The sequence below is a fragment of the Chelmon rostratus genome, chromosome 24 (assembly GCF_017976325.1).
Source record: "Chelmon rostratus isolate fCheRos1 chromosome 24, fCheRos1.pri, whole genome shotgun sequence".
Taxonomy (NCBI): domain Eukaryota; kingdom Metazoa; phylum Chordata; class Actinopteri; order Chaetodontiformes; family Chaetodontidae; genus Chelmon; species Chelmon rostratus.
In genome coordinates, this window is record NC_055681.1 from 14,605,261 (window position 1) to 14,617,823 (window position 12,563).

Consider the following 12,563-nt stretch of genomic DNA (forward strand, 5'->3'; position numbering starts at 1 on the left):
CAAAGGTGCTTTCTGGAACACAACTGCACAACACTTGTGGAAAACAAATCCAAAGCACTTCAATACGATATGGCTTACAGACATGCAGGCTTGTCATGTTAAAGGCCATTTATTCTACTCTGGACCCTTTGATTTTTTCCTCTTGATGGGACAGGAGCTCTAGCTGTGATTAAAAGAAGAGAGGTTCTCCACCTGCTGCATTTCCTGACTGTTTCTGAGTAGATGACAAGTGCTGCTCTTGCTGCAGCTGCTCCTTACATAAAATCTGTGTTCCTGGTAGCAGCCATGTCATGAGCCATCATGTGAATCACAGAACGTTACTGGAAAAAAGAAGTCATATCTAAACGTGTCCCTGTTTACCTCTGCTGTTGCCACCTTGTCAGCTGTTTGATGGCATTGCCCTGGTGATAGCTGATGATGAGCACCCAAATGCACCCTTATTTTGGTTTCTGTGAGGCTAGGCCAGTGGTTCTCAAACTCGGGGGTTGGGGGGGCATAGAGCTGCTGCAGGTTGTTGATGATCAGGGGTATAATAATGAGTGAAACTAAGCTGAATAATTATGATACTGCAGGTCCCTGATTCCAACAGCTGTCTGACTGTTCATCATTTAAGGTAACATTGTGTTCATGCTGTTTCACAATTTCTGCACCACTCCATTACTCATGTCAACATACACTAATATCCATTACATCTGTACATCTTATCTTGTGCCATATCATATATTTTCACTGTGCTTATATATTTTTTATTGTGCATAGCAAGAGTTGATGCTGAACTTTATTTCAGTCAAATTCAGCTTGGATCCATTTTTATTCCTTGGTTCCCTTGTCATTGCTAATGATCCATAAAATGCCAGATAAGTTTGAGTGACTCGGCTAAACTGTCTCATTTGTGGAGGTGAACTGAGCTGACCTGGGGTGTGGCAGGTGTCTGATGCAGAGGAGGAAGGTGAGGAGGAGGATGCAGGAGCCGCCATGACACAATGCTCCTGTGGGGAGGCAGACGGACTCGCCACTGACGCAGTAATGAATTTAATTGGCGTGCTGGATAAGTGCTGCCTCACAGCAGCTTGTTAGCACATCAGCAGCACTGGGAATTCATAACACGTTGATGTCACAGTTTGATCCATATGAGCCTCCAGCATTCAGTCCTGATCATAGTTTTAAATGATAGCTGACTGTAGATTCATTCAACTAATTCTTATTCTTAAAAGTTTCAGTATTTAAAAGTCCACCTGTTGCTTCTGAGAGGTTGCAGTTTTCATAACAACTCACGATATGTAATAATTGTTTCATTGAAATTCTCTGAATGGCAGTCATGCCTTCTGTGAGATGCACATTTTATGAGGAGAAAGGCTTTTGGTCTCATGGTTCATAGCAGTGAATCATTCTATTGGAATACTCAGTGATTATATCCTGACATCAGTGTGATTCATTGAGCAGTGCAACCTGGGAGACGCCGGAGACAACAAGCTGAAACCAGAGGAGCAATCATAAATACACATGGGGCCGCTGATTATCTGTGAACAGCCTCCAGTGTCGTGAAATGAGTGTCACAGCCTGGAGACCAGCTCCAACAGATCTGATTCCTGCAGGAGAGACTCACTGCTGACAGAGAAGTTCATCAGCACGCATCACATATGTGACAAAAGAAATGAAGTACATGTTAGAGTTGAGTGGTCGAGTTGAATGATCACTGCAATTCAAAGTGCAAACACTAAATCCACATATCCAATCTCTTTACTGCTAATAAAACTAATGTGTGTGGATCCAGGTCTGAGTCTACAACGCAAGTAATTTGTCTTTTTCTGGAGAAAATCCTCTAATTCTGTGATCTAAACCCCAAAACATCAGAGCCTGAGACTCTGTGGCCTGCAGTTACAAGGCTCGGTCACATTCACCACCCACCCCCATACCACCCCCATACGCGTTAATACAATGATCAAGTGGAGTGGGGGTTCATAAAAAATTATGTACATAATACTGTAGTAAGAAGATAATGATAATAATAATAGTAATACAAACTATGCTTTTGATAATAGCACATGACATTCATCAGTGAAATGGTCAAGAAGCCCAGATCTTGAAATGAAACCGTTTGGTCACTTGCTGCATGAACTTTGAAACTAAACTAAATAGAAGTTAGAATGAAGTTCATCCTCAAACGTCATTTGGATCAACAGAAAAAGGTCAGAATGAATATTCTGATTAGCCACAGTTTACAGTAACTCTAGCACCGTACAGGAGCTGTACAATTTGAATTTTGTACTTTCAAAAAAGCTCCATTTCAGACATATGCATGAGACGTGCTTGAGTTACGTTACGTGACTTCTGAATACTAGTCGATTCACTTTCATGGCAATTGCCTCAAATCTAACAGATTTCCTTCAGGTTCCACTTCACTTCTTCTGAATATCAAGTGACCGATGAACATTTGGCATCAGGCTTGAGAGTTTTGATCTATTCTAAATTTCATTGAAACAGAACTTGTGTGACTGGACCACAACAGATTTCCCTCCACGCCAGCCACATTAACATGTATTCATCAGGGTGAATTGGGATCCATCACGTCTTCTCTGTCTGCTCACCAAGAAGCATCAACAGATTAACTCTAATCTCATTTACAGCAGCTAATCTGACTCTGCTGTGTGGTTGCAGTCCAACCTCACGACACACACACACACACACACACACACACACATGGGTCTGCCTCTCCCTTTCTGATTTCAGGTTGCTATATCTCAGTGACAACCTCTCACAAGAGTGCTTACTTATAACATGATTGCTTCCACTTTACATGTTTTCACTTTTGCATTGCTGTTTAGCAAGTCAACCATGAAACCAAACAGAGAACATGAAATAAACAGAACTGCAGTTTGCACTTTAAATGTGTTTAGTGTGAAATAAGCGAACAACAGGGTTTTCCTGTATTCTTTGCCTGACATAGAAGAAAATGAGAAGAATTAAAGAGGACCGCAGGACCGAGTGATGAATCCCCCTGTGATGTATTCTCTGCCTCTGGCCTGTCACACCTGTGTTTGCACCTTTAACCGATCAGCTGCTCTCACTTTCCCAGCAGCGGGGGCTCTCTAAGCTCCCAGCTGTCACACACAGAGCTCAGAGTCCAGGTGGAAGCACAGCTGAGATTAGCTGAGGCTGCTGGGAGATTGTCCTGCTCCTCTCTCAGAGCAGGAGGTGGAGTCTGATGTCTCACTTTAGCTGTCCACACACTAAGAGGATTTGCTAAGACTGGAAGGGATATAAATTTAGATGTGGCTCAGACCCCAATCACTCCTGTTTATCTAGCCAGTGATACTGAACATAACATTCAACATAACAAAAGAAAGATGGATTTATCATTGTAGATACATGACATGGCCGTTAAGTCATTGTTAATTTAAGATGATCATATCACAGAAGTGCTTTTTTTCTGTATTAAACGATGAGTGTCAAAACAAAAAAACTGTCTTGGGTACTTTTTGAAATTATAATTTAATTAGAGGTTTGAAAAAAATAATCTACAGTCATAAATGGTTAGTCATCTTAAAAAACCAACACAATGATGACAAATTGAAGTGAAACTACGATGCAATTTATTTTGAAATCCTCTTTTATTTTTTACGTTGACATTCTGCATCTTCCCTTGGCACGTAATGGATGCTCAGACACCCCTCTGCCAACACTAGTTGTGCAAATTGATTTTTTAGAGCTCATATTAACACTTCACCTGTTGCTGTAAAACCCTGTGTATTTGTATTGCTGTATTGTTATATCTGCACCTATGCTAACATTTATTGTGTACTTGTGCAAGCACTGCATTATTTTCTTGTGCTTGTATGAGGTGACATCATGTATACCGTCATCGGTATTGGGGTGTCTCTCATGTGCGTAGCAGCTTCCTTCTCCTTGTCTAAATTAGCTAGTTTCCTTTTAGAAACAATTAATCAAGTCAAGACTTCTTCTTCCATCCCTCAGAGAATATTCAATCCATTTACTTTACTTTTTAAGTAAAATCTACCTAACATGAGTTGTGAACTGTGTGACTGTGAAAGCTTTGTCAAAGCTGTAGTGTTTACAGTTTTAGCTGTTTTTCTGTCTGACAGCAACTGGTTTGCATTCACTTTACTTTATAAAAATCAACTTGCAGACAACACAAATCTGTTCATCATTTTGTGGTCAAAGTTAAACTAACATTGAGTGACATCACCAAAATCATATGTTTATACCAAAAAGAATAACTGCTATTATTTTGTTACTGAGACATTCTGCAGATACAGAATGAAGGTTGGTCTCTGCAAACATTTTGGAGATTGAGATATGGCCATTTTTCTTCACAGTATATATACACAGTGACGTAACATTTACAATCTAACACAGGTAAACTGTAATGATTTAATAATCCAAATCCCAAACAATATCTTCTTTGGTGTCGTGATATTTTTTTATTCTATTTTTTTAGTGCTGATTCTCAGATACTTTGATAGCATAGAAAATTAGTATTTCCTCCCTCCTCCCCTCCTGCCCCTCCCTTATCCTCTGTTGAGAGGTGGTGCGCAGTGGATGAACAGAAGGAACTCCTCCACGGCAGGGGAAGATTTTGTCCATGAAAAGCACAAGTGTTGTTTGCTCCTGTGACTTGTGTTAGAAGACGGATATTAACTCTTTCACAACAAGCTCTATATATCCAGCATGGTTCTTTAGCTGTCCTGACAGTCTTATGTTTGATGTGAGGGAGGAAGAACAAACAAGGAGCGATATGGGATTCATTCAGAGCTCACCCTGCCTTCTCCACACTGCCTGAACCTCTCGTCATCATCATTCGCATTCAGGTAAGCTAAGTTCACACAGTAGATAGTGATTGTTGTCAGTTTTACAGTGTGATTGTTGGAAAGAAAACGTCTCTTAAATCCTGAGCTCAACAAGTCACACTGGGTTGAAAATCTAATTTTAGCCAATGTAATCTGGCAGAGAAGGATTTAAATTACAGTGCTAAAGAAGAAACATGCTGAGCTAATGGGACTAAACACAAACAGAAGCTGCCTTTTCTAGCTGCATGTAGTATCAGCAGGACTAACACTGAATCTTACTTTTGATTGGTGTGAATCTGGGACTCCAACAGAAGTCTCTGTATGCCTAATGTGTGTGTAAAGAATGTGATTATTATTATGTCCCTTTTACAAGGAAACCAAGTCATTGACATTTAGTTACAGACAGGACAGAACCTGTTTCCTTGGGACCAGAAGATAAAACTGATATGAACTGACATTACAACAGCATTAAAGCAAAAATGTAAAAACTCAAAATCCAAGTCTATAAATCATGTAAATGATGATCAATGTGAAAATACTGCCAACAAAATAATTTACTTGAATGAGTTGTTGGGCTACAGCCCTGCTTGAGAAAGTTAAACCAGCTGCATATCACTGAAGCTGTGGGGGAATGGACATGGGGTTATAGCTGTTCTACCATAAAACCCCAAATTAATACAGACTCTTAATGGCTGAGGCCTGGGTGTTCACATAAAATATAATGAATAGATGTCTTAAATTATTCACATATGTGGGAGTCACTTGTCTTGGTCATGGTTCAGAGGGGATCCCCATGCTAGCAGGACTGGGAGCTGAGCACCCGAATTGTCAAGGTCCAGAGACACCCATACTAACGTAACCCATCTCAACTAACTTGTGTCAGTGAGAAGGTGTAGTGGCTTCCAGATTAAAGGAGGGCCTTCCTGGTAAAACACAGGTGCCATTAGAGACATTATTATTCATTGCATTGCACAGCACTGCAATAAATGCTGAACTGGAGCATCATTAATGTTGATAGTTCCACCTGCGGTTAGCTTGTTATGTTAGTCCACATACGTTCGGCTAAAGACCACATTGGGAAATGCACCCTGTCTCCTCTGTGTTTCACATTCATCACCATCGGCAATCACTCAAAGTCATGTATGTGGTCCTTCTGGGGGGTCCTTATTGTGAATCTTCAAATGGCTGAAGAGGCCACTTCTGGAACCACAAACTCTCTTGCAGGGTGGGCAGTGATGTGAGTTGCTAGAAGTTGAATGTAGGAGAGCCTTTAGTGGTGTTCATGTGGATTTTTTTGAGGTTGATCCTGATGTTGTCTTTAAAAGGCATTTTCTCATCTCCAGGTGTTTGTTCACCAGCATTTAGTTCTGAGTAGAGACCAGTTTTGGGAGGTGTATGTCAGGCATTCATATTACATAGCCACCTTTGACAGCCCCTCCCCTTCTGGACTGAGCAGGGTGGACCCTGAGAGGGGCTGCCTGTGAGCCAGCTTGTGACCAGAAGCTTCCAGACTTCTCAGTCCTCCTCCCATTGCCACTTGCTGATCGCCACAGGGCTTGAGATTAGGGTGTGCAGTGCGGAAACCTGTGTGTGACTTCTTTTAACGTAGAGAAACTGGTCCATGGACAGCCACCACATAGTCATTGATACTTTTAACTTCTCAGTTGTAGCGACCTGCCTGTTTGCCGGACACCATCATCCACCTGCAGGTCTCTCTTGAGTCACACTTTGTCTGGTGCCTCCCCCTCAACCTCACCACCAAGGTGATCCTACCAGGAGCCAAACTCCAGATCTGCATCACTCTTTGGATTCGTGATACATGCAAGCTCCTCCACCACAGCAAGGCAGCAAGGCATATTTAAGGAGGCATTTTAAAGTGCCAGGCACAAAAAAAGGAAATATAACATAACTAAAACAACATTTCAAGATTAAAAAGTTCAGTAAAAGTTAAATCATTTAAGTAGCTTTTAAAATGATCACAATTTGTGAACTTTGAGCTATCCTGAATCTCAAGGGGAATGTCAGGACTCATTTAGCATACACTGAAAAATAGGAACACTCTGTTGTGTTATGTCCCTGCCTCTGTGATGTTTAATATATCTAACCCTGACCATGCAGTGCTAGAGGCTACTGACAGCCTGACAGCTCTGACTGGTTAACGTGGACACCAAAGTCAGGCTTATGGAATTGTTTGTTTACTCAGACTGTTGTAATTTCTCCAAAGCCTGAGGTATTTAACAGACAGTAGAAGTATAGATTTTTTCTTCATAACAATTCAACCACTGACCAAAAACTTTTCACTGATGATGGTCAAGAATCATGGATCCATGCTTAACACCTGTCTTTTTTCGGGAATGTGAACTAATCATTCTGTTCTACTCCATCTCTCCAGGCTGATGGACAGTCTGCAGTAGACATCTTCAGTGAGAACAGGACTATTGTCCAGGTGAGTCTCACTAATGACCAGTACTACTACTACTAAAGTGCCCTCTTGGACTCCAAAACGCATGCTAAAGTGCCCTCTTGGGAGCCAAAACACGCGCTAAAGTGCCCTCTTGGACGCCAAAACCCGCTCTAAAGTGCCCTCTTGGACTCCAAAACACGTGCTAAAGTGCCCTCTTGGGAGCAAAAACGCGCTCTAAAGTGCCCTCTTGGACGCCAAAACGTGCTCTAAAGTGCCCCCTGGGAGCCAAAATTCGTGCTAAAGTGCCCTCTTCAGTGGCAAGGACACGCTATATGTACCCTTTTTTTCCTTTCCGCCCCTGCCCTTCAAAAAGTCTGTGCACGCCACTGCTAATGACTCTGTGCTTACACTTCAATTCAGGGACACCAGGATGATATTAAATATGGTCCAGACCTAGTACAACCTACCAACTCAAAAATCCTTTTATTAAAACAAATCCCTGGCACATGATCAACAAATGGTATTACGTCCATCTTTTCCTACCCAGTGTGTGTACCTGCTGTCATTTTGATTTCTTTTCCAAGGTTGTCACACACGATGCACTTTGGCAGGAGCAGTGTTGGCCCTGCAGGGGCCAGCAACAGTAGCCAGAGCTCAGGGGAGAACATGAAGAGCAGGAGCAGGTGAGCTGTACACCTGCATCGACATCCCAGACCATGGAGGACCACACTGCGAGCAGGCAGCACAATGAGTCTGTTTATTGGGTTGTTAGGTCAAGAGTCCAGTGCCCATTCTGAGTCCATATTCACACCCCCAAACCTCAGTCATTATTCAACGCTTCAGTTCTGGAAAGCTACAGAAATTGTCTGACACATACTGTATATCCTGATACTGAGTTTCTATGTGTCTTGGTCACAAATGTATTAATTATTTGTTCCTTTCCAGTGATGGTCAGTGTTTCCTGGCTGCACAAAACACAAACAACTGCAACAACAATGACGGGTAAGATGATGGGATAGATCGATCCTCTCACATGCCCTAATCCTTTTACTTGATTGAATATAAAAAGAAATAGACCATCTGCTCAGCACATGTTTACACCACGTAAAGAAATTAGACTATTCAACATTATTATCAGAATCAAAATCAAAACATCCACAGAAAAATAATCCAGCCATGTAATTTTGAGATATATTATCATGGACCAAAGGGGAATTTTGACCTCATGGTGTTTCATTATGTGCATGACTATTTGAAGTAAAGGGATGCCCCACTGAATATTAAGGTCACTACTAATAACCATTGTATACTGTCTTCTGCTCTGGACCATCTTCTTCTCATGCCTGAGAAAATAACCCTGATGATGTCATCAGATTTCTCTCTGATTGGCCTTGAAACTTTGGAAGAGAAAACCTGTGTTACAAACTTTAGATGTGGAAGTTGAATAATGTTTTGCCAAGAAGATCTTATTCAAATATACTAATAGGTTGCAGTATGGAGCTGCAGTGCTCCAGGAGCACACACCTGGGCCCAGTTCCAGTGTCAGACACTCAGTGTGGACACATGGTCCTGATATGTCCCTCAGAGAAACCACCATGAGGGAATTTGTCATGATTCATAGTGTATGATACAACAGGGATGACAGGGGACAACTGATCAGGAGGTGACGTCAGATAAACTCAGTAGCGATGCAGTGGTCAGAGCATTAAGACAGCTCCTCCTCCTGAATTTTACCACCTGCAGTATACAGTAACATGGCTGTGCTGTATCACAGCGCCCCCACAAGGCTCTCTGTGACACTACTACATGACAACAAGATAAAACACATTTATCTCACCTGTCTCTGTTTATGGATATTTACAGCAAGAAAGATGACAAGAAAGACGACAAGAAAGATGACAAAAAGGATGACAAGAAAGATGACAAGAAAGATGACAAGAAAGATGACAAAAAAGACGACAAAAAGGATGACAAAAAAGATGACAAGAAAGATGACAAGAAGGATGACAAAAAGGATGATAAAAAAGATGCTAAAAAGGAAGAACAGTAAGTACTGCATACTAGTTTTGATTCCCTGATAATAATTTGGTGTCTTTGGGAATTTTGAAGTCTCCATTCAGTTTAAAATAATGTTCTGTGGGTTTTAACGAAGTATGTGCACACATGTTTGCATTTGGGCCTAACAATGGCAGCAGAGATACAAATACTGAAATCAACATTTGCATTGATGCTGCATATACAATTAAAACTTACATATACACATATATGTCTATATACCTATATCAACATACCTGTGCTAGAGGTAAAAATAGAGATCCAAATCTGTTCAATTGCACAAAAATCACATTTTCATTTGGATTAGAACAGAAAGTAGTTTCTAGTACAAGTAGGACAGAACACACAGTAGGTTGAAATTATTAAATACTTTACACAATAAAAGACTTGATTCTCAGTCGTGATACTAACAACTTCTGCCAGAACCTTCATTTTCCGGGTATGAACATGCTTTTTCTTCTCTCATTCAGAAAGGAGGTGTGGATCATGGACCCTGCCACAGACATGTACTATTACTGGCTGTCCGCAATATCCATCCCAGTCTTCTACAACCTGATGCTCCTGGTGGCCAGGTCTGAATTCATGGCATTTTGTATTTCTTCTTTACAATATTGTTGTTTCAGAGGTCTTTGTAATGGTTTTGCTTCCTTGTAGGGCTTGTTTTAATGAACTGCAGTATACAAATACAACACTGTGGATGGTTTTGGACTACATTTCAGATGTCCTCTACTACATTGATACCTTTGTGAGAGCCAGGACAGGTCAGCAACAGGAACCTAGCTGAACGTTTGTGATTACAGGAAGACTTGAGTTTCTGATAATCCTAATCTTATTCAAATGTGTCAACAGGTTTTTTGGAGCAAGGACTACTTGTAAAGGATGCAAAGGTCCTGAAAGAAAAGTACATGAAGACACGCCAGTTCAAATTGGACGTAATATCAATAATCCCCACTGATATTGTATTCCTCAAAATTGGAATTGACAACCCAGAGTGGAGGTTCAACCGTCTCTTCAGGTTAGCCCGACTCTTTGAGTTCTTTGACCGGACTGAAACTCGAACCAATTTCCCCAACATCTTCCGAATTGCTAATCTTGTACTTTACATCATCATCATTATTCACTGGAATGCTTGCCTCTACTTTGCCATCTCCAAGGTCCTCGGCTTTGGCTCAGACACCTGGGTTTACCCAGCAATGACAAATCCTGAGTATGCTCGCCTGGCCAGGCAGTACATCTACTGCTTTTACTGGTCCACTCTTACCCTGACCACTATAGGTGAGACGCCACCCCCAGTCCGAGATATTGAATACTTTTTTGTGGTAGCAGACTTCCTGACTGGGGTTCTGATCTTTGCTACCATTGTGGGTAATGTCGGTGCCATGATTTCAAATATGAATGCTGCACGTGTAGAGTTCCAGGCTAAGATTGATTCTATCAAGCAGTACATGCAATTTCGAAAGGTCACCAAAGACCTGGAGGCAAGGGTGGTGAAGTGGTTCGACTACCTGTGGACGGAGGAGAAAAGCTGCGATGAGAAGCAGGTGCTGAAGAACCTGCCAGACAAGTTAAAGGCTGAAATAGCCATCAACGTGCATTTGGAGACACTAAGAAAAGTGCGGATCTTTCAAGACTGTGAAGCAGGTTTGCTCATTGAGTTGGTCCTTAAGCTTCAGCCTCAAGTTTTCAGTCCTGGTGACTACATCTGTAAAAAGGGGGACATTGGCAGAGAAATGTATATCATTAAAGAAGGAAAGCTGGCTGTAGTAGCAGATGATGGAGTTACCCAGTTTGTGGTCCTCAGTGATGGGGCATATTTTGGAGAAATCAGTATCCTTGGTATCAAGGGCAGTAAGGCAGGAAACCGAAGAACAGCCAACATCCGAAGTGTGGGCTACTCTGATCTGTTTGCTCTGTCCAAAGACGATCTAATGGAGGCACTCATCGAGTATCCTGATGCTAAATATGCACTGGAGGAGAAGGGAAGGGCCATCCTAATGAAAGATAATCTCATAGATGAATCGCTGGTCGCTGCTACTGACATCAAAGACTTGGAGGTGAAGGTCAACGAGATTGAAACCAGTTTGGAGGTTATGACGGCCAAATTTCGAAAGCTGTCAGACCATTATGAATCCTCCCAGCGTAAACTCAAACAACGGCTCAGTAATATGTCAAACGAGGTCAGAACCCTCAGCTTTGACAATGAGTAGAGCTCATTGTCAAAGCTGAGGGTAGCATATTTAAAGCAACTCGGATTACCAAAATTATGACAGCCACTATCCCTCGATCTTGTAATAATATGTAATATGTTATATTGTAACAAAACATGTATTATACTTTTTTAAAATTTTATTTGTGATATCCGTAGTGTGATTTTAAAAGCAACGCTGTTACAGTAAGATCTGTTTCCCAGGTACAAGATGTTTTTTTGCACATAAACAAAATGCTTCTGCTGATGACGTGTAAAAATGATCAGTTGTACATTTTTTTTTTCAAATGTTCATAATAAAAGTTGAATGAATGCAATCACTATGTACGTCAGTCTTGTTAGACACTGACAATATGTACTGCACATTGATTTGAGCATGAAAAGGCATTGCTTTAGGCTAATGTTTGGGTGATAGTTGGTTAAGATTACAAGATTCATTTTACCATTTATTCAAGAAACATCTGTGTCTTTTTCTATCTAAAGCAGAAACAGACCCAAGAGTGAGTCAATTACAGAAGTGAAATATAAGTTAACATTAACTTACCCTTAATACTGTATAGTTGAGGATAAGTGAAATGTTGTTACATTGCATACATACGGCACATGGCTGGTTCCACTGGTTCGTCCATTTGCCTGAAGACATTGTAGGATGAAATATTGCATCATTAAATCCATGAAATTCAAAGCAAGGACTACCTTTCCATCTCCTTTGTATGCTGCTTTTGTCTTGCACCTGAACTCACCTGGGGTTGAATGTGCACACTGAGTAGACTAAAAGTGCATGGATACTCTTTAGCAATACTTGTGTGGCTTTATATTGTATAAATATTAAAGGTCCCTCAAGGATGAATCCTAATCACTTTAATAAAACCCTGATTACTTATCTAGTGCCACCAGCAGCTTCCCCTTAACCAGTGCTAACATTGTAACATCTATTGTGTGGATCGGTACACACTTTTGCACAAACACTTTTGTTTCAGATTGAAATGTCTCGAAGGCCACTGGATGAACTGAAATAGAATGAATTGTGATAACTCAGTTTTCATCCAGCGCTATCATCAAATCATAATTTTAATATGGTTTTTGACCA

At 41.1% G+C, this 12,563-nt stretch overlaps 1 protein-coding gene across 1 annotated transcript; it reads left to right on the forward strand.

Moving 5' to 3' along the window:
- Positions 1-4,616: 4,616 nt before the first annotated feature.
- Positions 4,617-11,705, forward strand: LOC121627379 (cyclic nucleotide-gated channel cone photoreceptor subunit alpha-like). Its single transcript, XM_041966259.1, has 8 exons — positions 4,617-4,829; positions 7,201-7,254; positions 7,797-7,895; positions 8,158-8,214; positions 9,076-9,258; positions 9,738-9,839; positions 9,922-10,028; positions 10,117-11,705. The coding sequence occupies exons 3-8, from the start codon at positions 7,810-7,812 to the stop codon at positions 11,472-11,474; spliced, it is 1,893 nt and encodes a 630-aa protein (XP_041822193.1). The 5' UTR covers positions 4,617-4,829; positions 7,201-7,254; positions 7,797-7,809; the 3' UTR covers positions 11,475-11,705.
- The last annotated feature ends 858 nt before the right edge of the window (positions 11,706-12,563 follow it).